The sequence below is a fragment of the Borostomias antarcticus genome (genome assembly GCF_949987555.1).
Source record: "Borostomias antarcticus genome assembly, chromosome: 2".
Lineage (NCBI taxonomy): Eukaryota > Metazoa > Chordata > Actinopteri > Stomiiformes > Stomiidae > Borostomias > Borostomias antarcticus.
This window is the reverse complement of record NC_140235.1, coordinates 1881843-1908747: the sequence shown is the minus strand read 5'-3', so window position 1 is coordinate 1908747 and position 26905 is coordinate 1881843. Positions and strand designations below refer to the sequence as shown.

At 48.2% G+C, this 26905-nt stretch overlaps 1 protein-coding gene across 1 annotated transcript in view; it reads right to left on the bottom strand.

The window, feature by feature from the left end:
* The window catches only part of sh2d4ba (SH2 domain containing 4Ba), a gene marked incomplete at both ends in the record, with an annotated part of 10493 nt that extends 3320 nt beyond the window's left edge, over positions 1-7173 (bottom strand). The window contains 5 exons of the mRNA XM_084461370.1: positions 538-868; positions 2139-2274; positions 5817-5964; positions 6463-6622; positions 7011-7173. Of these exons, the coding sequence (XP_084317496.1) occupies positions 538-868; positions 2139-2274; positions 5817-5964; positions 6463-6622; positions 7011-7173 (938 nt within the window). The remainder of the gene's footprint in view (positions 1-537; positions 869-2138; positions 2275-5816; positions 5965-6462; positions 6623-7010) is intronic.
* Between the last annotated feature and the right edge of the window lie 19732 nt (positions 7174-26905).

The window sequence follows — 26905 nt, the reverse complement described above, 5'->3', positions numbered from 1 at the left end:
TAGGGGTGTGGAAGTGTTGGAGTCGGACTGATGAGTGCGTTTTTGTAATAGGATACGAAAAAGGCGAGGTTGCTGTGAGTTGTTGCTACGCAAAGCATAGCCTACCGCTTGATCTTATCAATAGCCTCGTCAATGAGATTGACGGCGCATTAATACTAATTGTTATGCGGTCGCAGCCGAGTATTTTACCACGGCTGCTAGCCAATCAGAATCAAGTATCCAAACTCTCCGTTGTAGAATCTACATTCTCTATGAGCCTGTTCTGCTATGTGCTTCCTGTGGCTTATTCTATGATTCACTTAAATATCATATTAGCGACTACAGGGATAGCGAACACATAATGGCCGACCGTATAGGCAACTTCTCTGGAACTATTTGTGCACTCTGTTAGTCATGTCTCTCTTATGAAGTATTTAGCCCATGTTTAGTGCTCTGTTAAGTAAACTAGGTATAGCCGCTAAGCAGAGGTGGGGAGATAGAAAGCAGACAGCCGGGAGTGTTGGCTGGAAGGGGGACAGCTGGCGATGGCCGGCCTACCTGTCCAGCGGCTGTCCGATAATGCTGCTGTGACGGCGGTTCTGCCGGCGCCGGTACAGGGGGGCGGAGGAGGGCGGGGGTCCCGAGTGGCTCCGCGCCAAGCAGTAGGCCCCGCCCCCTTGGCGTGCGGCGGACGAGGGCTCCGGAACGGTGCAGCGTCCGCGGCCGACCGGCTCCCCGGGTCCGTCGACGGCGGGCGGCGCCTGGAAGAGTCCGCTGAGGCCGGCCACGCGTCCCCTCCGGACCGCCCGGAGGGAGTGGCGCTCGGACTCGTCCCTGGCCCGGCGGGCTTTGCTCTGCATCTCCTCATCCGCTCGCTTGGACCGAGACACTGGGGTCAGAGAGGGGAACAAAACAGAGAAGAGTCCTGTTCTGAGTTTCCCAGAGGTATCGTAGCGCTACGTTCATCGTAAGCTATGGCGTTCATCATAGCGCTACGATGAACGTAGCACTACGATGCCTCTGGGAAACTCAGCCCTGTTTTTTAAAGTAAGTAATTAGGTATGTAAGGCTGTGTGTCCACCAACGAGCTGTACTGTATGTAGCTGAACAGCGCGAAGCTTACAGCTGTGTAGAGCGCACTAGAGCTGGGGTTTAGAGCTGGCCAGGCTACCCATGTTTTACAGCTACGTTAGCAACGAGTGTCCTGTTTTTGCAGACTGCAGATTAGCCAAGTTAAGATAGCTAGCTAATGTTAGCTGGCGCTAACCTTCGCTGTCTCTGCGGTTTTGCCAAAAACTGACCGTTGTCATTGTCAGAACAGCCGTTTACAGCCTGCGCTCTAGCTCAAAAAGTTACACTTTTTTCAACTGTAAAAAAAGCCTAGAGCTCATGGCGCTGTAGCGCTAAAAAGAGCTTGGAACACAGCTCTCATCTCTATAGCGCCCTAGAGCTCATTACTGATTGTAAACAACGAGAAAACAGCGCCAGCTCTAAAATACAGCTCCCCGGAGGACACACACCCTAAGTAAGTAAAGTTTATTTATATAGACGAGTGCAACATAACCAAGTAGAATAAAGCAAATACAGAATGAATAACACAAGTAAAATACAGAAGAATAAAACGATAAAAGCAAATACAGATTGAAAACAGGTAAAAAGGCACAAAATAAAACATAAGGAGACAAATTAAAATTCACAAGGGACAGCAGGGGACATATCACGGCTAGCCAAACGCCTGTCTAAAAAGCAGTGTCTGGGCATCCATTCAACTTCCTCCACCGTTTTTGAAACAGGCCGTGATGCATTGCGCCCCATTAATCATACAGTGTGTGTATTGATCACATGGTCCTCTACGGGAGTGGGTGTTGAAGTTTGGGGAAGTGGGCTGACGAGTGCTGCGGGAGTTTGGAAGCGGTGCGGATCCCCTCCCCTTCAGCAGGCGCTCATGGGTAATGGAAGCGACGGAGGAGAAGAGAACGTGGGAGATGACAGAAAAGAAAAAGACTAGCACATCCACTATGCAGCACAGACCAGGAGCAGGACAAACCGGAATGCGAATGAGAAACAGAGTGGAGGCCGCACACTGGAGCATGGAGAAAAACAGAACGTTCCCAGTAGTTTATTGAATATTGACGTTTGGATCTTATTCGATGACTCACGCTGCTCCGCCCATTCCCTGTCCTCCCTCTCGGCCCTCTGCTCCTCCGCCAGGGAGAGGTACAGCTCCCTCGCTCTCCTCTCCTCCGCGCGTCTGATCTCCTCTTCTCCTCGCCGTCTCTCCTCCTCCTCTCGTTTCTGGGGGGGTGGAAACACACACACACACGTTCCGTGAATAAGACTCCTTGTAGGCAGAGAGAGTATCAGGTTGTTTCGCCTGCCGTGGACTGTCTGAAGCAGGGGTGTAGGGGTGTGTAAAGAAGTGGGGGTACTCGAAACCTGGAGTCGGGGCCACCCTTAGGGGGGGGGGCGCCAACGATCGCTACCTGGGGTCTGGGCCACCCTAAAGCCTAATTTATACTTTGTGAGCTGTGAGCCACATTTTTGGCTCATTGACGGCATTTGGAACATCTCGCAGGCTGTGAGCTGCTTGGCTCGTACCTCAGATTTCTAGCAGCTCACACCGCGTCATTATATGTCGCACATTTGATTGGTTGACCGGCCTGGAGAGACGAAGTGTTCTGTGTTGCTAGGAGATGAGAAACATGTTCTTGTTTGGTAACAACATAGCATCACATGGACCCAGCGGGGCACGGCTCATTGAGTATAAATGCACAGAGCTATGAGCCGTGAGCCATGAGCCAAAAAATGTGCCTCACGGCTCACGAAGTATAAATTAGGCTTAAGGGGGGGGCGCCAACGATCGCAGGGGGGGGGGCAGGCCTCAAACAATGAGGCCTTAATATTAGCTAGACAAATATTTGTCAAAGAATCATGTTATTGTCACACAACAATCTTAACAAAATACATGATTATATCTGATGAAGGGCCAAAAAGCCTTGTACAATACCATATGAATTCAACAAATTAATCAGAGACTATGAATCGTGTCAACATTAATATTACTGCTACGTTGGCGAAGCACTTCACTGAACCATAACTTCCATCGGATGTTGAATTCCTTCAGGTGTAAGTTAGGGGGAATCTGAGAAAGAAAGGTGGGAATTCCTGCTCTAATGGATAAATTGCTGAAATATTCGTGTTTACATTGGTGGTGGTAAATGAAGTTGGTCTACTGTGTGTCCATGGATGAAGAAGTTGGTCTACTGTGTGTCCATTGATGAAGAAGTTGGTCTACTGTGTGTCCATGGATGAAGAAGTTGGTCTACTGTGTGTCCACGGATGAAGATGTTGGTCTACTGTGTGTCTATGGATGAAGAAGTTAGTATACTGTGTGTCTATGGATGAAGAAGTTGGTCTACTGTGTGTCTATGGATGAAGAAGTTGGTCTACTTTGTCCATAGATGAAGAAGTTGGTCTACTGTGTGTCCATGGATGAAGAAGTTGGTCTACTGTGTGTCTATGGATGAAGATGTTGGTCTACTGTGTGTCTATGGATGAAGATGTTGGTCTACTGTGTGTCTATGGATGAAGAAGTTGGTCTACTGTGTGTCCATGGATGAAGAAGTTGGTCTACTGTGTGTCCATGGATGAAGAAGTTGGTCTACTGTGTGTCCATGGATGAAGAAGTTGGTCTACTGTGTGTCCATGGATTAAGAAGTGGGTCTCCTGTGTGTCTATGGATGAAGAAGTGGGTCTCCTGTGTGTCTATGGATGAAGAAGTTAGTATACTGTGTGTCTATGGATGAAGAAGTTAGTCTACTGTGTGTTCACAGATAAATAAGTGACTAAACTCTGTTTACCCCCAGAACACCACTGGTCAGAAGGATACATTGTTTCCTTCAGAGTATAACAACTCATTATTACGACTTGGCTTCCCTCTCCTCTCCTCTCCTGGTTAATGAGCTCATTCTCTTCCACACAGCAGAGACAAACACCCATGTTCAACTCATCATCTGGGATGAAGTGGAAATAATTTACTGAACAATTCATCCCCGGGGACAAAACATGTGGCATTGTGGTAATCTGAACCAGTTAGGCCTCATAATTCATCACACTGGGATAATTACCACAGCATGACAGAGAGAATACAAACAGATTTCCCAACCGGATGCTGGTGGCTGGTAAGCTGGTGTCGTTGCTTTCGACAGTATGAGCATCCCCTCGGGAGAGAGAGCAAGCGGGCGTTTCGACAGCTGCTGACAGGGAGACAATTGGTGAGGGGAGGATGTGTGGTGTATGGAAGCCCGGAGAGGCCACTTTCAGAACCCGCGATGGGACAAGGGTCCACTGCTATGTCAAAGCTAGTGGTCTCGTATTCAGCTGTCGGGGTTCTCTGACAAGGTCAGTTGGTTTGCTGCCAGAATGTACATCATCACCGCGCCTAGAGGTTTGGCTGCTAATTAAAATATGTAAATGTAAATTCATGAATGTGTAAGCGAGCGAGTGTGCAGATGAGCCAGGTGAGCGAACGGAAGAATTAATACATCCCTTTGTTCTCTGCTCCGACTTTCTCTCCCTCTCTCTCTCTCTCTCTCTCTCTATCGCATCTTCAGACAGAGTGAGAGGGAAAACGTTTAATGACTCAGCGCTTTTTACCGGCCAGCTGGGTGTTGGGAGCGGAGTGGGGGGCGTGGATGATGAACGAGCTGTTTAATATTTGACGAGCTTCTTAAGAAGGTCTCATTCATGCGGGTGCTAAATCACCTAAGACTACCGAGGCTTCTCGGAGCTCTGCTATGGGGTTCTGAGCGTAGGACAAAGTAGCAACGTGCTCTACTGTAAGTGGAAGTCTCAACCCAAACCTTTTAGCTGTTCACCCTGTCAGATTGTACTCTATAGGCTCTTTGCACAAGCTCCACTACATCCTGAAATTCTGCAGGCATATTTATTTCCTGTCCTATACCATTGGATGGAAGTGATTAATCAGGTGTGATCAGGTGTGCCGCACACCTGATTAATCACTTCCATCCAATAGTACAGGACAGGAAATAAGGATGCCTGTAGAATTTCAGGAAGTAGTGGAGCTTGTGCAAAGAGCCTATTCTACCCCTTTCATCCTCAACCATCTCCTAATCTAGTATTAACTCCAACATACACACACACACACACACATGGACACACACACACACACACACACACCTACTTAACCTTTGCCTCCCAGGGAGATCCTGTTCTCCTGGCCTCCAGATCCCTTTAATAAAGCTGATTCTCGTTCTTCTGGTGTGCTTCCCAGATTGACTATCGATTGCCGTGCGCTACACTCATATTTCTCCCCTCCGCTGTGGAGAAAAGCATGCTGGGACGTGGACTGAGGCGACGGCCTGACCCTGGCAGGCGGGTGGCGCGTCGCTCTGTGCTGCAGAGCTTAAAGACTTCAATATTTAATGGGAGAGCTCTCCAGTAGGCAGGTCCTGCAAATAAATGACCCCCCGCCTGGAGGTGGGCATCCACCCAAAACCCCTTAGAAGACATGGATCACTTGGATTGTATGGGAAAAGAAATGGCGCTCGCGTTTTCCAAATTGCAACCTAAGATACCCCATCAGTCTCATCCCAAGCAGACCTGGCGGGGGGGCGGAGTCTAGCTATCAGTCCAGACCGTGTCTAGTTTAGTAGTGCACACTGCTACGGCGGTCATATCCTGCTTCAATCTGTGTCCACAGTCCTCGGTGTCGGTGTCGATTCTGCCCCCCCCCCCCCTCCCTTATCACCACCACCACCGCACAACAGAGCGCTGCCAAAAGTGTCACATGATCTCTCAGACCCCCTTTTTCTGACCTTGAGTGATTCCCGGACGCGTTCCTCTTCCTGTTTGGCCGCCCTGCGTTCGTCCGTCTCCTCTTTCCACTTCCCCGCCACGAACCGGGCCTTCTCCTTCGCCATGGCGTCACAGAACCGCCTCTGGATCTCCGCCTCCTTGGTACGCCTGGGCGGAGGGGTCGAAGGGGAGGATTTTGCTGATCTCTCTTTCTTACTCTCTCTCCTTCTCTCCCGCTCACCACCCCCATTGTTATTATAGTTAACAAAAACTAACTAAAAATACAAAAACGAGGTGTGAAAAAACATTTTAGTTAACTGAAATAAAACAAAAAACTAGGCTTTACAAAAAAAACGATAACTTACTAAAACTGTATTGTGTGTTTACAAAACTAGCTAAAATAAACTAAAATTAAAGAGAAAATGTCCTTAGTTTTAGTCTTTTTCATTTCATACATAAGCCTAGTATTTTGGGTGGATATGAAATCTATCCTCCAGTTTTTCTTTAGCTGTGCCCCTGCGCAGAATTAACCTGACATGCACCAGATGATTTCTTTAGCATCGAGTGAAACAATGTGAGCTCGCGAGATCAGGATACGCACACAAAGCAAGCAAAATACATTTAAAAAAACTAATACTGAAACACCCCCACCCCCGCCCCCCTCACCAGAGCTCCTGGGCCTCCAGCTGTGCCTGCCGCCTCGCCCTCTCCTCCATCAGCTCCCTGATGATGTCATCATAGGGCTTGTCGCCGGCTGCCTCGCCCATCACCCACACCCACACCTCTCCATCCTCCCCATGCAGCCACCGGAGGCTCCGCCCACCTGCTGAAACGAGACGCACGGGGTGATCATCGACACCGGGCGCCGACCGAACTGTTTTTGCGAGTTGGCGGAAAGTACAGCTCGCTGTCCAGTTAGCTGTCATCAGAATAACAACAGCCAAAACAGATATTTTACTTCATTTCAACCTAGACGGCCACAGAACGTGGTGGGATCATATTCGTAGAACATGGTCTTGACACGTACAGCCAAGGCAGGGTAGATAGAGTTACAGCATACTTCTCTGACTAACCCTTCCTCTCCTTGTCCTGTGGTCTGTGTTCCACGTCCTGGCTTTGACCCGGGTCCTGGTTCTGGTCCTGGTTCTGGTCCTGGTCCTGGTTCTGGTCCTGGTCCTGGTCCTGGTCCTGGTCCTGGTCCTGGTCCTGGTTCTGGTTCTGGTCCTGGTTCTGGTCCTGGTCCTGGTTCTCCCTCTCGTTCCAACGGCGGACCTGCTCCTGGCGGATCTTATAGAACAGGATCTGCTTCTGCTCCTCGTTCAGCTCGGCCAGCAGGTCCGGATCGATGTACATGTCCGTCAGGATCTGCTGCATCATGGTGGGGCCGTGCAGGTTCTGGTACTGGGTGTGGTGAGGAGGTCGGGTCGGGACCTGTTCAAGTCGTGGCTGTGCGTCTCCTCTCACCTGGCCCTCTTCCCCCTCACGTCATCCATGTCCGATGGAGGATTAGGATCCTAATCGAGCGGTGCCTCTGTATGTGACTCTCTTCCTGCTCGTCTTCCTACAAAAAACTGCCAAACATCCTCTCCTTCCTCCCCAGTCACTCTACTCCAACCCCCCCCACCATCTCACCCTCCGTCCCCCCCTCCCTCCCTCCGACCGTCCCGTTGTTGCTCCGGTACCGCTCCTCTGCTACATGGACCCCCGGGGGCCGTGGGTTCCCCTGGTCCATCGGTGCTCCTCGCCCCCCATCACGGACCAGCTGCAGTGGGACTCCTCGACTAACACGGGTGCCGTCGACCTTCCAACACGGCCTCTGAGACAAGCAGTTTGAACCTGATCTCTGGTTCGTGTGTGTGTGTGTATGTGTATGTGTGTGGGTGTGTGTGTGTGTGTGTGGGGGGGGGGGGGGGGGGGAGGGGGGGTGCAAGGATAGAGTATCTCTTTACCTTGTCATTTGATATGTCTCCGTTGCGAAGTGACTGGGGTAGAATGAAACGCTGGCCCATCTGCCGTGTGCAAGCAGTCGACATGTTGACTCAGTGCTGGAAACACAAACGAGTGGAATCAGCTTCAGACATTCACCTTCCTGTTTCCCCGTTCACCTTAGAATACGTTATTTTCATTTATATGAAATGATTTAATTTTTTTTTCTAACAAAAAACAACAACAATTTCCATTGGTGGGACAAACATCGATGGTAAATGGACTGCACTTATATAGCGCTTTTATCCAAAGCGCTTTACAATGAAGGCCTCTCATTCACCCATTCACACACACATTCACACACCAATGGCGGTTGCTGCCTTGCAAGGCGCTAACCTGCTCATTGGGAGCAATTTGGGGTTCTGTAGAAATACAGACAAACTGTCTAACTATTCACCTTCCCCTACTTGAACTTTTGTCCTTTTATTGTGTCACAACATGGAATCAAAATTGAATTTATTTATTTTTTAGGTTTTTGTCACTGCTAAACACAAGTACTCTATAATGTCAAAGTGAAAAAAATAAACATAATTTTTGTTAAATTAAGCTAAATTAATTCAGAGCCTTTGCTATGACACATCTAAATAATAAATAAATAAATAAATAAATTTTCCTCAAGTCACATAATTAGGTGAACAGAGTACACTTACAGTATAAGTGCAAATGAGGTTTTTGATGATTTCAGAATAAATGCACCTGTTCTTGGGTGATCCCACAGTTGGTTAGTTCATTCCCAAACTAAGACTACACCATGAAGACAAAGCAACATCCCAAACGGATCCGGATCATGGTTCTTGAAAAGCACCAAGCAGGGTAATGATACCAGAACCTTTCCAAGCCATTGAACATCCCCTGGAGCACTGTACGGCAGCACAGTAAGTCCATCATAAAAAAGGAGAAAATATGGCTTGACTGTGAATTTGCCTGGAACAGGCCATCCTCAACAACTGAGTAACCAGGCGAGGCAGAGTTACCGTCTTCCATGGCTGAGATGGAAGAAACTGAGCATGAAACAATAATAGCCTGGACACTTCTCTGTGATTTATGGGAGAGTGATGAGAAGAAAGAAAACAACTCACATTACGACACATCTCGGCTTCCTGAAGACATTCAAGTTCGCCTGAAGACATGAGGGAGACTCTGAGTCCGAAAAGAAGAAGATTCTATAGTCTGATGAAACTAGGACCAAACATTTTGCCCTCAACACTAAGCGCTATGTGTGGCGCAAGCCTAAGAACACCATCCCTACCGTGGAGCATGGTGGGGATGCTTCTCTGCAGCAGTGACTGGACCCTGCTAACTAACCCTAAACTCACAAAGATAGAAGGCAAAACGAATGGAGCAAATTCTAGAGAAATGCTGGAGGAAAGCCTGCTGCAGTCTGCAAGAGACCTGGGACTTGAGAGAAGATTCATCTCCCAGCAGGACAATGACCCGGAATATATAGCCAAAGCCACACTGGAGTGGCTTAGAAACAAAAAAGTCAATATCTCGGAATGGCCCTGTCAAAGCCCAGACCTCAATCTAATTGCGAATCTGTGGCGAGACTTAACAATTGCTGTTCACCAACCGTCCAACTTAATGGGGCTTAAGCAATTTTGCAAAGAGGAATGGGTGACAATCGCTGCATCCAGATGTGCAAAGCTGATTGAGACTCACCATAACTGACTCACAGCTTTAATTGCTGCCAAATAGAGCTGACTGCCCGGCCAAACTATGGGGGAGAAGGGCCTTGGTCAGGGAGGTGACCAAGAATCCAATGGTCACTCTGACAGCTCCAGTTTTTTGGCCACTACAGTGTTTCAAAGGGACAACCATCTCTGCAGCACTCACAAGGTTGAGGTCCGCATACAGCTACTCCACAGGGCTATTTATTAGGTAAAAGGTGACAACGTTTCGACCCGTGTGGGTCTTCGTCCGGTTATTTAGCTTCGCTTAGTTATTAAGCTTTATGGTAGAGTGGCCAGACGGAAGCTTCTCCTCTGTAAAATGAACATGACAGCCTGCTTGGAGTTTGCCAAAAGGCACGTAAAGACCCTCAGACCATGAAGGACTCTCAGACCATGAGAAACAAGATTCTCTGGTCTGATGAAACCAAGATTGAACTCTTTGACCTGAAGGCCAAAGTATCACGTCTGGAGGAAACCAGGCACCGCTCATCACCTGACTAATACCATCCCTACAGTGAAGCATGGTGGTGGCAGCATCATTCTGTGGGGATGTTTTTCAGCATTAGGAACTAGGAGACTAGTCAGGATAGAGGGAAAGATGAACAGCAAAGTATAGAGAGATCCTTGATGGAAACCTGCTCCAGAGCGCTAAGACCTCCAGACTGGGGTGAAGGTTCACCTTCCAACAGGACAACAACCCTAAGCACACAGCCAAGACAATACAGGAGTGGTTTCAGGACAAGTCAGTGAATGTCCTTGAGTGGCCCAGCCAGAGACCAACTTGAACCCGATTGAACATCTCTGGAAAGACCTGAAAATAACTGTGCAGCGACGCTCCATATCTAACCTGACAGAGCTTGAAAGGATCTGCAGAGAAGAATGGGAGAAATACCCCAAATACAGGTGTGCCGAGCTGGTAGCGTCATATCCAAGAAGACTTGAGGATTTAATCACTGCCAAGTGTGACTTACAGTAAAGTACTGAGTAAAGGGTCTGACTACTTATGGTAAATGGACTGCACTTATATAGCACTTTTATGCAAAGCACTTTACAATGAAGGCCTCTCAATCATCCATTTACACAGACATTCACACACCAATGGCGGCAGCTCTCCTGCAAGATCCTAGCCTGCTCATTGGGAGCAATTTGGTGTTCTGAGTTTTGCCCAAGGACACTTTGACATGTTGTCAGGAGGAGCAGGGAATGCATTCTGGGAAGAAAAAAAATCGTAATGTTCTTATGGACTTACACAACAGTAATACCGTAAATCATCCATTGCTAAATACAGCTACAGGAGACAAATTAAGTGCTTGGGCGTTGACAGGATATAGAAAAGATGAGAATACTCTTTTAAAGTGCAGCGTAAACAGTGATATTGACTGAGGGTAAATATTATTCTCACATGAGACAGCCTGGAAACAAATGCCTGTCATCAAGTTACCTCATGTTTGCATTCTGTTCATCATGTTATAATTAGAGGTTAGTGTTATACTCGGAACAAAAACATACCTTTCAGTAGTGTAATGTCTTGTGACTGATAAATTGAACCGATAACTCAGAGACTGTGGTGTGAAAATGAACTGGTATTGTGTTTAGACATTTCACGGTGTTATTGCAAACTACTGTCACCATTTTACCAGGTTCAATTTAGACTTTTCTACCACTTTCCTTAGCGTTAATGAGGCCTGTGAAACGTCAGTGTGTGTGTGTTTGAGAGAGACAGTAATAATGTGTGAATGCGGGTGTGTGCGTGTGTGATCGTGCGTATGTTTGCGTGTGTGTGTGGCACGTCTGTGTGTGCAGCCTATCTCTTGAAGCGCAGAGAGCATCTACAGTCCCTCCACACAGAGTTGATGGTAGGGATGAGACGGTATGGATTTTTGCATTGAATGACCTCTGCAGGAGGTCGAGACATCTAGACGTTGTCTGCTCCAGAATAACCATCCTTTGTCCCTTTGTCCCTGCAAGAATTACTGCCTTTTCTCATGTCACGGGTCTGTATTCTCGACCACTGTTGATGACGCCTGCCATTTAATATGACGTACAATGGGTTAGCCAATCACATCCCTGGAAGCGCCATACCTGTGTTTTGCTTGAATATAAGGCCGCGCAAGACCAGATTGCGGCACTTCACTTGGATAAACCACTCACGTGCGTTGTCCTGAAGTCCTTGCGCTCGTATGTTTTCTCAATAAATCAGACTTAACCTGTTTGAGCGAATTTTGGCAAATCCTTTTTGACTAGATCAGTTAAAATCTTCTACAACGGTATATAGTTACACGGTACGGTTTACGGTATTTCACGGTATACGGCATTTCACCTCCCCAACACACATAAAAAAAACAAGTATTTTACTTTGAAGGAACTACAGTGCAACACATGATGGAAAATACACACTATTGTAATTAAGCTCAGTTTATTAATAGCAAGCTTATATTACATTACAAAATTAACTGTTGCAAGCAATTTGAAATGTGGAGTTTCAGCAGCGCGTTATTGTGTAATACCGTAAACGTAATACCGTAAACACAGGGAATGTCACGGTTCTAATACCGTGGACATTTTATACCGCGGTTCACGGTTTTATGGTATACCGTCTCATTCCTAGTTGATGGATGAAGTAACATTGGTCCAGTGGGCCGCCACAATCCTCGTAGAGCCACGTCCTCAGCACAAAGAACTGTGAGCCAAACTCCTTTTGAGGAATATATCACAGGCGACATTTTCTTTCCCCCCCCCCCCCCCCCCCCTCCGAAGCCACAGAGAACAATCCGCTGCCTGATTTATGTGGGAGGAGGGGGCAGGAAGTATAAAGTCCTCCTCCTAGTGCCAGTATCTGGAGCTTCTTTGCTTCATTCTACAGCAGCATAATGAGCACACACTGAAACACACACACACATACTGAAACACACACACTGAAGCACACACACACACACATACACTGAAGCACACACACACACACATACTGAAACACACACACTGAAACAAACACATGCATGCACACACACACACACATACATACACACACACACACTGAAACACACACACTGAAATACACACACGGAAACACACACAGACACACACACACACATTGAAACACACACACATCTACACCATGAAGCTTTGCTTGTCCTGTACCCAGAGTAAAGGGAAGGAAAGCCTACGTTGTGGTGTTTGTACTTGCATGACACACAATACAAACAGTCATAAGCCCCCTTGTTTAAGAGACTGTAGGGATCCACTTCACAGTAGAACCCAGCAGTAGTAAGAGCTCTGGGTTAGTGGGAGTTTTCCCCAGCAGGGGGCAGTGTTGAGCTGGAGTCTCAGAGCTGTAGGGAAGTGGATCATGACTGGGTCTTATCATGGTCAGGGTGCTCCCTGGTACCAGCGGTTGGTCACAGTCTAGCACCAGAGGAATGAGGTCTGACTCTTCTGCTCATCCTAAACCTGATTCTCTCACTCTGCAGATGCCCTGCATCTCTATGGAATACCAAATGGGCCAAAATTAAATACATACACACATACACACATACACACATACATACATACATACATACATACATACATACATACATACATACATACATACATACATACATGCATACATTATTTCCTCATTTATTTTTTAGGATTTATTTCATAGCCATATTTATTTATGTATCTATTTATTTTTTGCACATTTGGTTTTGGCACATTTGGTACATCTCTGTCTCCCAACTCTCTCCTAATCTCTCGTTCTCTCTCTTTCCTTCTCCTTCTCTGCTTGATTGCCAGGGCCAGTTCTCCAAGCGCTTATATTCACATGCTCGCCCCCCTTTCTCCAAATGGCTTTAAGTGATTGCATCATTAAATGCTGGGGAATTTAATAGGCAGGTAGGCACTTTCTTAATCCCAGAGGGGAAATTCCACAATCTAGAAGAAGGATAAACCCAGAGAGAAGGAGAGAGAGGGGGAGAGAGAGAGAGGGAGAGAGAGAAGTAAGAAAGACACTGACAGACAGACAGAGAAACAGACAGATGGACAGAAAGAGGGAAAGGCAAAGACAGTCATAGCTCAACAACTAATTTTACCGTTAATGGATTACGCTGATGTTGTCTATCAAATTGCCTCTAAAACACATCTCTTGCCTCTCAATATATCTTACAATAGACTCAGCAGATTCCTTCTTGGCTGTCCCTTCAGAACTCACCACTGTATCAAATCTTAGACTGGCCTACCACCCGCAAATACTATCACCCTCTCTTAATCTCCTAATTCCCTGAGTGCGATGGAAGATGAGGGAAGCATTGTTTATTACATTCTGTTTGTTGTATGTTGTCTGTTTTGTTTAATATGTTTTGTTTATTGTATTTATTGTCTGTTTTGTGGCCTGCTGTTAGAATAGGACCCTCTCGAAAACGAGATATTGTATCTCAAGAAGTAACTCCTAATAAAGATTTTTTTTATAGCTATTTGACAGAGAGAAAGCGAAACAAAGAGAGAGAGAGAGAAAGAGAGAGAGGGGTAAGTAAGAGACACTGACTGACAGACAGACAGACAGAGAGATGGACAGAAAGATGGAAAGGAGAGAGAGAGAGTCACCTTTTTGTCATCCACAACCGTCAGGCCACACATTCTGTTGGGTGTCCGATATATCGGACAGTCCTGGATGACGTGGTCTGCGGTTTGTTCCTCAGCGCCACACTCACACACCGTACAGGATGCCAAGCCCCATCTGTGCATCGATGAGCGGAAGGTCCGGAGGTGATTAATCCTCACCCACGCCGGTCTGGGTAAGCCCATCCCAGTAGGGGAAGGACCAGCTGCTGGGATGAAATCACGGAGTCTGGAGGTGTTCACCTCCCACTCCACACGCCAGGTGTAGTCCGCCCATCCTGCCTCACTGATGTTAAGATCTCTGCATTTCTGCAGGAGATCCGGTGCGGCAGGAACAAAAGGGTCTGGACTTGAGACGCTGGGGAAGCTCTGCTCTTGCAGTGAGCCTGTCGTGGAGCAGGTGGTTAGGCTCCACGGCCCGGCAGGCGAGACGTGCTGTGGTTCCTGTGCGGCGGAGGCCAGCGGGCTGGATGCCTGCGAGGATGGGAAGGTTAACAGGAGTGTGACCCAAGCATCCTGTCACGATGCCCAAGGCTTCGTTGATAGGCGGGTCGATGAGGCGGGTGGGTGAGCGCTGCGACACCAGACCAGTGCGCAATATTCACTGGTGGAGTAGACCAGGGGTAGGGCTGCCACCTAGCCTGATCGGACCAGTCGCCTCATCAACGCCACACGAGCTGTTAACTTCTTGCGCAGTGACTCGAGGTGTCGGCGGAAGGTGAGCGACCTGTCCAAGGTCACGCTGAGATACGTTGGTTAGGCGCAGCATGGCGCATGGAGAGAATCAGGCCCCGGAGCTTTCCCTGGCTTTACATGCTGGAGGGCAGCAGCGAACTCCCCCGGTATGAATTCACCGGAGATGTTACCGCCGCTAGGATTTGTGGCCTTCCAGAGGTCAGAGGTCGGACACTTCTTTTGCCACGAGACGTGACGATCCACGGTCTTTGCCCTTGTATGTCCCACTTTTCACAAATTGTGATGCGATTTTGTTTGCAAAGATGGGGCAGTGACGGGGGGAGTGTCTGGACCTACCAGTGAGGTTGTTAAGGATCCTCCATGCCTTGCGGCTGGAGTATGAGAAGTTGATGAAGTTAATGGCCTCCTCCCAGCGCTCTTGTCTTCTTTAGCTGAGTCTAGACAACATAAGTCTGTCTGACTCAGCTCCTGGGGGGGCCCGGAGGAAGGCACAGTAGAGACTCTCGCACTTCGCATCGCAGCATGGTTTGTAGCTGTTGTGACGTCTGCTTGGGATGGATTTTTTGGCTGCTTTCACCAGTATGCCGCATAGTTCCCGATAGAGAGAGAGAGGTGATACAGTGAGATGATATGATGTCTGTTGAGTGTGTGAGTGAGAGGAGTCAAACAAACAATAATAAGTCAAACAAACAGTAATAAGTCATGGAGTAGCAGTAGAAGGTTTATGAAAAGGAAGGAGATAGGCAGCACTCCAAATGTGTTCATTTGCTTCATTTGCCACAAAGACATTTTGAGCAGTGCCCTTCCTCAGTGTGTACGATGGCAATGTGTAGTAGGACGAGATCAATGTACAGCAGAGCCTTCTGGATAAGATGTTCTCCCATGTGGAGGATCCTTCTGATTGGCCCTTCCAGCATTATTGCCCTATTACAGAGGCTTTAGTGGGGAGGTGGGAGATATGGATTGGTTCTCCCACATGCATGCATTCTGTAAGTGGTCAGGCTCAGGATTTGTGTGAACATCAAAGAGATGCATAGCCCTCAGTGGGAAGGCACTTAAAGCATGATACAGTTCATTGTGCCTGTAGGACACCACACACTGAGGGGTGTGCACTTGCACTTGCACTTTGCCTTCAGCACTAGATTATGCTCTTAGTCACTTGTTTTAGAAAGAAGATGCACTTGTGAGTTCTGGCAAGTAGTAGTACATTGGCTCTTCCTACGTTAAATGCAATTATTGTTAGTCGCTTTGGATAAAGCGTCTGCTAAATGACTGTTATGTAATGTAATGTACTGTTGAGGAGAACATGTGCAACATGCAGGCATTTTGGCTGATTCAGAGGCTAGGCAATCTGTGAGAAAACTACAATCCAGGACTAATTGTGACAGAAATTATTTTTGTTGTATTCAGCCCATGAAATGTTATCATTTAGCATGTCAAAAGTCCATGAAAATCCAAGTGGTGGAATATTGTCAGAATTTGCATTATTTGTGCATACTGTAGGTCAAAAAACAGAAAACTATCCATTTTACTGAAACACAAACGTTTATAATAATTTGTTCTGGTCATATTAAACACGTATATGACAAAAATGCTGAGCTCCAAATCGTGTTTATTCTATTAGGCAAGGCAAGGCAAGTTTATTTGTAGAGCACATTTCAGCAACAAGGCAATTCAAAGTGCTTTTCATGAGACATTAAAAGCATCAAGACAAAGTGAAACACATAAAAGGTCATATAAAACGAAATTATAACGAAAGCCGGAACCAGAAATAATATATTTTTGTATAAATCTGCAAAATTAAATCAGTAATTCAATCTGCTTCACCTTCAGTTTTGTGGGCTTGGGTACTCATTGGAACTCAGCCTCTATTGTAGAAGGCACTCACAGCTCCAAGCTTTTAAATTGTTAATTCTCTGGTTTGGACTCGACACCAAATTATAGTATTTAATTATAATTATTATTAAATTTGCCTGAACAGAATGAAGCAAAGGGTCCAAATATGCCGTTTTCACAGAGGAGCTCAATCACTTATTCCTCTCATGCGAAATCATGCACAGTTTATAAATGAAATTGGTTGTCTGCGAGTTGATCCAGCAGTCAGTAAAATCAACCGAATGACGAAGTCATTACATTCCTCTCGGCCTAGCTGTCCACTTCTGAGGAGTTTAGAATCGATTATTGTCATTACTGACTCCCGACGCACGCACACACACACACACACACACCCCCCCCCATAACCCCCCCCCTCCATAGGGGTTATGGTAATAGCAGGCTCAATGAATCTGCACAGATGCAAATACTATGATTCTGGCTTATGTTACACCAGCCCTGCTTAGTCGACACTTCGATTCCCCCCCCCCCAACCCCCCCTCTCAGCCCGCCCTTAGGCACAGAGTGCATGAAACATTGAGTACCAGTGATGCACAATCACCACTTCCCCGATGTTCTGCCCTGCATATTCGGGGGGGGGGGGGGTAATCAGGACTCTTGATTGCAGTGGATGCATATCGCATATCAAACAGAGTGCATCCTGGGTCCAGGTAATCGCTCAATTTCAACCCCCTCAATCCTGCAGAGTATCTGCCCTCCCAGTCACTGCTAGACTCCTGCGGTACCAGCTGGCTGCATGACGCTCTATCTGGCTGCATGGTGCTCTATCTGGCTGCATGGTGCTCTATCTGGCTGCATGGTGCTGTATCTGGCTGCATGGTGCTCTATCTGGCTGCATGGTGCTCTATCTGGCTGCATGGTGCTGTATCTGGCTGCATGGTGCTCTATCTGGCTGCATGGTGCTCTATCTGGCTGCATGGTGCTCTATCTGGCTGCATGGTGCTCTATCTGGCTGCATGGTGCTCTATCTGGCTGCATGACGCTCTATCTGGATGCATGGTGCTCTATCTAGCTGCATGGTGCTCTATCTGGCTGCATGGTGCTCTATCTAGCTGCATGGTGCTGTATCTAGCTGCATGGTGCTCTATCTGGATGCATGGTGCTCTATCTGGCTGCATGGTGCTGTATCTGGCTGCATGGTGCTCTATCAGGCTGCATGGTGCTCTATCTGGCTGCATGGTGCTGTATCTGGCTGCATGGTGCTCTATCTGGCTGCATGACGCTCTATCAGGCTGCATGGTGCTCTATCTGGATGCATGGTGCTCTATCTGGCTGCATGGTGCTCTATCTGGATGCATGGTGCTCTATCTGGCTGCATGGTGATGTATCTGGCTGCATGGTGCTCTATCTGGCTGCATGACGCTCTATCTGGCTGCATGACGCTCTATCTGGCTGCATGGTGCTCTATCAGGCTGCATGGTGCTCTATCTAGCTGTATGGTGCTCTATCTAGCTGCATGGTGCTCTATCTGGATGCATGGTGCTCTATCTGGCTGCATGGTGCTCTATCTGGCTGCATGGTGCTCTATCTGGCTGCATGACGCTCTATCTGGCTGCATGGTGCTCTATCTGGCTGCATGGTGCTCTATCCGGCTGCATGGTGCTCTATCCGGCTGCATGGTGCTCTATCTGGCTGCATGGTGCTCTATCAGGCTGCATGGTGCTCTATCAGGCTGCATGGTGCTCTATCTGGATGCATGGTGCTCTATCTGGCTGCATGGTGCTCTATCCGGCTGCATGGTGCTCTATCCAGCTGCATGGTGCTCTGTCCTGTAAACTGGACGACTATGCTTGGCCACCCTTCTGATCGGGCGCAGTAATGGGCAGCCCTGAGGAAAATGACTTCAGAAATGTCACAGTTGTAATCCCAAAGGCCAGCTGGCTGCATGTGTGATCACTTGTTTCCATGTAGGCACCTCTATGCCTTGCTATATTTCTGGTGCAAACCCTCTAGTATTATCACACCATTAGTCTGTTGGCGGGGGGGGGGGGGGTGTTCTTTGATCCTACTTTGATGTGTGTTTTTGGGGGAGTTGGTATGGTTGCGTTGTACAATAAATGAATTAATGCATCAAGTGATTGCACCGTGTACAATGGTTTGAGAATGTTAGTCCACCGAAAGAACGATGTGATTATGAGTCTGGGGAGAGAGTTTACAGGGAGAAGAATGAGAATGAGAGCAACAAAAACAAATGAGTCAGAAATAAAGAGAGAGAATGAGAGAGCGAGCGAGAGAGAGAGAGAGTAATTAAGTAATTCATTAAGTAAACCACCTAGCGCACACAGGTGCTTTACAATGGAGGATAAAAATACAAATTGCACATAAAAATACAGATATAAAATACAAATACACATAAAATACAGGCAGTATTTTATACAAGTGTCTCTTAAAAGAGTTCTCAGATGTCGAGGCTCTCAAGTCCTGGGGGAGCGCTTTCCAGAGCCTAGGGGCCGCCGCCCCAAAAGCTCGGCCACCCTTAGTCCTTAGCTTGGTCCGAGGCCACCAGGAGCCCCTGGTCAGACGACCTCAGGGACCGGCTGGACGAGTATAGGTGGATGAGGTCGCAGATATAGGCGGGGGCTTAACCATGGAGGGCTCTGGAGGTGAAGACCACGACCTTGAACTGGATCCTGAGCTGCACTGGGAGCCAAGGATGGGGGTGATGTGGCATGACTTCTTTGACCTTTGACCTGGTGAGCAACCTGGCAGCAGCATTATGGCCCAGTTGCCACCAATGATTTGTTAAGACAGGAGAACAGTGAGTTCCAGCAGTCAAGCCCAGAGGATATAAATGCATGGACACACAGAAAGGGAGAGAGAGTTCTTTTACTTCTCTGTCCTGACCCCACAGCGGTGGAACGAACTGCCCACTGACCTCAGGACAGCAGAGTCGCTGCCCATCTTTCGTCGCAGGCTCAAAACTCACCTCTTCAAGAAGTAGGCATACCACCCAGACCCTTCCTCTTAAGCACCTATTGTATTTGTATTTTTGCTACTCTTGCACTTTGACTTCAGCACTAGATCACTCTCTTAGTCATTTGTTCAGAAAGTAGATGCAGTTGTGAGTTCTGGCGAGTAGCGGTCCAATGACTACCTACAGTAAATGCAATTATTGTGAGTCGCTTCAGATAAAAGCATCTGCTAAATGACTGTAATGCAACGCAATGAGAGAGAGACAGAGAGAGAGAGAGAGACAGAGAGAGACAGAGAGAGAGAGAGAGAGACAGACGGAGAGAGAGAGATCGATGGCTAGAAGAGAACACAGCAACGCTGAAGTGGAGGAGAAGAAGGATGAGAGCAGCGAAGCAGCAAGATACAGAAGACATGATGAGAAATGACTCAGGGAAGGTGAGAACGAGAATGCATAAACAAGAGAGAGACAAAGTGTGTGTGTGTGTGTGTGTGTGTGTGTGTGTGAGTGTGTGTGTGTATGTGTGTGTGTGAGGGCTTTAAAACTTTGTGGGAGACCGAGCAGATGGTGAGGAAAGAGGCGTTCATTTATCCAGGGTCTCTCTGCCCCCTGCCCCTGCTGGGAGACCCTGTTTCTGTTCTGGAGATGAAGAAGAGCCCGTATGGCGCGATCTGACACCCTTCACACTTCCAGCCAGGAGACACCGCTCCGACAGGGACGAAGATGTGAGGATGATGTGAGGATGATATGTTCTTAGCCGTTAGACAAACATTTTCCAGGAGCTTGCTCGATCGCCTCGTTGAGAGAGGTCAGGGAAGAATTTTGACTGCTCACTTTTCTGCCCCCCCAGGGTGAAACAGTTTTTTTTTTTTTCTTCTCTCTGGAATATGTAGGGGTGGGATACAAATAAAGTTTGATTTGATTTGGGTTTGAGGAGAGGAGGGTGAGGGGGGTGACTGTGCTGGTGAAGGGGATGAGTGTGTGGATGAGGGGGATGAGAGGGGTCAGCGTGGGGGTGAAGGGGAATGGAGCGAAGTGTGTAAAACAACGGCGCCAAACGAGCATTGCGCTAACGAGGGTCATTCTACCCCCATCACAATCCCTGCCGCCAAACACACACGCGCGGACCCACACACACACACACGCACACACACACTGCAGGCAGTAATGGGCTGTGGACTGTGGAACTCGGAAGGTGATGGATGGGCGTATTAACACTGTCCAATTAGCAGTGGGCCTTCGTGTTGTGGTGTGTCCATGGGAATGGAACAGTGTTAATGTTGTTTGTGCTTGGTTCTGCTCAGACCGGTGCCTTTGGGGTTAATAGGGCTCATTTAGTCATCAGCTCTCACTCTTAGTAGTGGCGCCGGCCATAGCTGTGTGCCGTGACATAACATCAGCTCGGAAGAGGCCATTGTTAACCTAGTCTCGCAACGCCAGACCTATCTCCACACTTCGTTTACGCTGCGCCAGCACTGGGGAGAAGTCTGGCTCATTACCATTCATGGATAGGGGGAACAAAACGCTGTATTAAAACAAAAAGGGAGTAGACAGGACCACATTAATCATCTTTAAGAAAATGTTTATTGGTGCACAAAATCCTCGGCGTTTCTCCCATCCAGGCTGTCCTCCTCCAGGGGGCAGCCAGGAGCAGTGGGCAGCCTGGTCAGTGTCCTCCTCCAGGGGGCAGCCAGGAGCAGTGGGCAGCCTGGTCAGTGTCCTCCTCCAGGGGGCAGCCAGGAGCAGTGGGCAGCCTGGTCAGTGTCCTCCTCCAGGGGGCAGCCAGGAGCGGTGGGCAGCCTGGTCAGTGTCCTCCTCCAGGGGGCAGCCAGGAGCAGTGGGCAGCCTGGTCAGTGTCCTCCTCCAGGGGCAGTCAGGAGCAGTGGGCAGCCTGGTCAGTGTCCTCCTCCAGGGGGCAGCCAGGAGCAGTGGGCAGCGTGGTCAGTGTCCTCCTCCAGGGGGCAGCCAGGAGCAGTGGGCAGCCTCGTACGTGGAGCCCGGAGACCAAGTCCAAGTCCTGGGGTGCGTTCAAATTCAGCGAACATAGCGAACATTTGCGGACGTTAGCGAACTATTTTCCGTTAGCTTTGTGTTCGCCGCAAACGTTTGCTAACAGAAGCTAACAGTCTGGAGAGATAGTTCGCCAGTAACGGAACGAGGATCCCAATGGACCCAGGCTTACTGGAGATGTGCTCCCAGATGGGGATTGTTGCGTTTATGCGAACTATTTGGAGCGTTCATTAAAAGCTGTTCAAATGTGACCGTTTGGAGAAAACATGTTTGCGGCGAACGTTCGCCTCTGTTAGCTGAATTTGAACGCAGCCCTGGTCAGGGAGCGGAGTTAAGAGCATCTGTTCTTCTGCTTGTTTTTCATATCGGGGTTCTATGTGGAGGGAACCCGCGTGAACACGAGGAGAACATCCAACTCCACACAGAAAGGCCCGGAAGGTTTTGTAGCCCATATGGGAATCAAACCTTGCTGTGAGGCGATGGTGTAGTGCATCGAGCCGCTGTGCCTCTCACAAGCCGTTTGGGCGTTCAGTGTCTTGCGCAAGGACACCTTGACATGCAGCCGGGTGCTGGGATCAAACCGGGAACCCGAGCAAACCTGGCAACCCACACATTATGTTAGCGATAGTTCACTTACCAATTCTATCTGCCTTTGGAAGGTTTTAAATCTCTGATCCCAAGCAATGAGCTGCCTAATTTGAAATTATTTGAAATTAAAAGATTAACATAGAGCATATACTGTAGAAATATATACTGTAGAAATACTTAAACTCACTGTATTTTAAGTTAGCAGGATGCATTAATCTTAATCAAATTCTTAAGAATAACCAGGTCTGGTTCTTTGGGGAATCTGAGATGAAGAGCTGGGCTGGATGAATCAGGCCCAATCTGGCTCATGATCGGTTCCTTCCTCCTTCTCAAGCCCATATTACCCAGAGGCCTTAGCATGGTCCATTAGAGTCCAGCTGAGCAGACAGGAGAGGTTGTGAGAGAGGCACTCAGCTGTTCTGGCATATCACAGACGAGCAGAACGACTTTCCCTGACAACAAACACAGGGACAATACCACATAACCTCCACCATTTGAACTCCACCAGTCTTCCATCATTAATTAATATAAAAACTTACACACACACACACACTTACCTGTTTGGACTAGGTTTTTATTTTTATTTTTCAACTGCCGCCAAGTGAGCTTAGCGCCCATAGCCTATTGCACCTACTGTATAAGAATAGGCGACACGACATTCATCAATGATATTCGACCACTTTTTCACCTGTAGCCTAATAATCAAACAGTGTGATTACATGTTCACTCAATAAACTAGAACTTACACATTGACTCTGGCAGCAATTTGCTCCCACGCCGACTGTCTCTCCTCAGCCACCGTAGCTGTGTTGCCCTTCTTGCGGATTTGGTGTTCGAAATCACCATATTATGCACGAGTGAGTAGTACGACAATCTTTTTTTGTTGTCTGTTGCCATGGTGAATCATTATATCGGAGCTCTACTGATGACGGCTTTTGCTAGTTTGCGTACCTATTCAAGGTTGATTGTGCCAGCGCGAATCAGCAGGGAACCGTGTTTTTGGAACCGAACATTCAGGGTTGGGGGTCGATGTCAGGATGTAAACACAGTCATTATTGAACCCGCTTTGTGGAATACCCCCCAGGTGTGCGGACATGGTAACCATCTCAAAACAACGACAACAACAACAACGAAACAAAAGAAGGAGCAGGAGACCAGCTCTCCTCCAGGCTTCTCTGATGAGACCCGTCGTAGTGACACGGCTGTCGCGCGTTTGTCTGATCGCCCTTCAGAGCCGTTATCGGTGGCTCCAGGGTGCGAGAGTGTTTTAGGAGGCGTCTCTGCTAATCTGGAACATCGCTAATCGTCTCAGAGAAGCAGGGCGCGCCGGCAGGAGGATCACAGGTGATCTCTCTTCAAGGATTAAGATACACTCAGCATTTCAAAGGACCTGACGCCATCGGACTTGTAATTGATTCGGGCCCCTTTGTCAAATCCACGCCGTGCGCTCCTTATCAGACGCCAGGGGCCACAAAGCCACGGAGATTAGCGAAGCGGACAGCGTGAACTCGACACACTACACTCTCTCCACGTGGTTTGTTTGACTTCTAAACGAAAGTCCGTGCCTTCGTGTGTTCTGTCGCCAGCTAGGCGCCGAGGCCCCCGTAGGCACAGCGGTCCACTCAGAAGGACCCCTGTGAGACACTGGAGAAGCTCCGGACTGCTGGCACCATTCCATTAGTGCGCCCTGAGGTAACTCTCTGACGGAGGAGTCACCACCTTCAGTCCACCGTCACCGCATTCGGTCGGACGTGACATTCACCTCTGCTTTGAGATAAACGAGATGTGAGGCGTGGTGTTAAACTGACACCGAGGGCCCCGAGAGGGCCCGGGGCCCGGCCAGGCAGAACACTCGCCCCCATGTTTAAAAGAGAACAGCTGCCCTCTCTGGAACAAACGCTGTACCTGGAGCGCCTTCTCCATCATTCTCCTGTTCCTCCTACCCCCCTAACCCCTCCCCCCCCCCACACACACACACACTCTCTACCTAATTGGATTTTTATTTTTTTCACGTAAGTGTGAGGGCTTTTAGCTGAGTAATTGTTTCACGTAAAGCTGGGATCACTGGTCCTTGGAATGGATTGATAGTTATTTGAATCATTTCCACCCTCTGCCAGGTACAGTGATGAGCAAGGGGGATGGAACGGCTGCTTAGTACACCGACCTGCCTCCTAATAAGGTTGAGATGCGCGTGTGTGTGTGTGTGTGTGTGTGTGTGTGAGTGTGTGTGTGTGTGTGTGTGTGTGTTATTGGAGGGAAACCAGACAGGACAGGATAGCTGTCAGCTTTGCTTTCATTGCTAGGGAACCCGAGTGTCGGTGAAATAAACAGACAGACGATGAGCAAGCTAGAGTCATCTCATTCTGAGCTGCACTGCAGCAGATGCCTGCACCAACTGCAGAGGAACTCACACACACACACACATGCACACACTCACACACATGCACACCCACACACATGCACACACACACACACACACACAACCTTGTATTTTATGCAACAACTGGCCAGCCTGGAGGCTGTGGTGGAGAGGAGGATGAGGGACAAACTGAGTCTATTCTAGACAACCCCTCCCATCCCCTCTATAGCGAGCTGTGGCAGATGGGGAGTACCTTCAGACACAGGCTCCTCCCACCCACAGGCTCCTCCCACCCAGGTGTGATACGGAGCGGTTCAGACGTCGTTCTTTGTGCCAGCGGCCATCAGATTCAGGAACAGTGCCTGAGTTTTCCTGAGTGTTGCGGAGGTGGGCATGCATGCCTGTCTGTCTGCCTGTCTGTCTGCCTGTCTGTCTGTCTGCCTGTCTGTCTGTCTGTCTGTCTGTCTGTCTGTCTGTCTGTCTGTCTGCCTGTCTGTCTGTCTGTCTGTCTGTGTCTGTCTGCCTGTCTGTCTGTCTGTCTGTTTGCCTGTCTGTCTGTCTGCCTGTCTGTCTGTCTGTCTGCCTGCCTGCCTGTCTGTCTGTCTGTCTGTCTGTCTGTCTGTCTGGTGTGCTGACTGTCTGTCTGTCTGCCTGTCTGTCTGTATGTATGTATGTATGTATTTATATAGGTATGTATGTATGTATGCATGTATGTGTATGTATTACAGCCTAGATATATGTACACTACAAGTGAATTGGGACATCTACACGTTACACCTTAAAGAGGTGTTATGACATCCCATTCTAAATTCATAGCCAGAGTTATCTATTTATACAGACTGGATGTATGTACACATTCTAGTCTATACTACTCTATATTCTACACATGCTGTACGTATGGATGTATATAGTCCTTCATCTTCTTGTATTCTTATTGCTACTATGCATAATTCTATATCTACATTTCCAAACCTTTGCTGTTATTTTTCTACTGCTGAAACGTCATATTTCCCCCTGGGGGGGGTCATTAAAGTACATCTATCATTACCTATCTTTCCCTCGTTCATAGCCCCCCCCCCCCCCCCCCTCCCAACACACACACACACACACGCACTTGCAAGCAGCTAAACACCCCCCAAAACACACATCCGTATGCACACAAAGGTACAGCTGTGCCCGCACTCGCACACCCATGCACACCCAGGGGAAAGATGTCTGGAAGGAGATTTTAATTAAGATAAGTTCACACACACACACCGCAGTGGGTGTTACCAGTTGTGTGTGTGTGTGTGTGTGTGTGTGTGTGTGTGTCCTATATATGCCTTTATCCTCTCCTCTCCCCCTCCCCCGAAACACACACACACACTCGCACGCCAGGTTACTTCGGCGCTTGTACTTAGTCACCCATCTTCTGCTTTTCTCCCGGTTCACGGAGGCGGCCGCTTGGCTCTGCTTCTCCGCGCTCTCCTTATCTTCTCTGGGCGTAAAGAGGGTCTCTCTCCCCTGGCAGATGGTCATCTGGGCCCTTCATCTCACACAGAAGAGATCTGAGGACCCATATCAAACGCACATCCATATAATGAATGATATTCTGCGTAGTGTAAGGTGCTATACGTCGAGGCTATCTTTTTGATGCTCCTCCGACTGTAGAATGATACTATTTCTGCGTGTATGATGGTATGGATTAAGGATAGCGCAAGGCAGGGATATTAGGAGTGTTTCGCCCCTCTGGGAGTTGGCAGGGGACTGTCCGGGTTTGGCAGTGCCTGTTTGGCGCCCGCTGGCTCTGGGTGGCACAGACTGTCCTCGAAACTCAACACTGCCAACCTCATTAGGCGTGCTTACTGTGAGATCTGCAGCCAAAGGTTAGGAAGGGTGGCACGTGCGCGTGTGTGTGCGTGCGCGTGTGTGTGTAATTGCACTTCACAGCTGGGAAAGAGGAGGAATAGGGAAAATCGGAGTAAATCGCGGAAAGACGAAGTGGTGGTTATATGTGGTGGTTATATGTGGTGGTTTATATGTGGTGGTTATATATGGTGGTTTATATGTGATGGTTTATATGTGGTGGTTATATATGTGGTGGTTATATGTGGTGGTTATATATGGTGGTTATATGTGGTGGTTATATATGGTTTTTATATGTGGTGGTTATATGTGGTGGTTTATGTGAATTTCGGACATATTCTTGGTGAAAATATAATAAAGTCGAGTAATTCCATATTGAGTGGAACTTTTTTCGGGGGGGTGTCAGAGTCTGAAAAGCAGCCTGGTAGGTGTCAGCGTGTCCTTTCTGTCTTTCACAACATTCAAAGGGGTTTATATCAGGGACCTGAGCTCCAGGAGATCATTAATAAACGGAAGACATTCGGTTTCCTCACGCCTGGAACCCTGTCCTTAGAT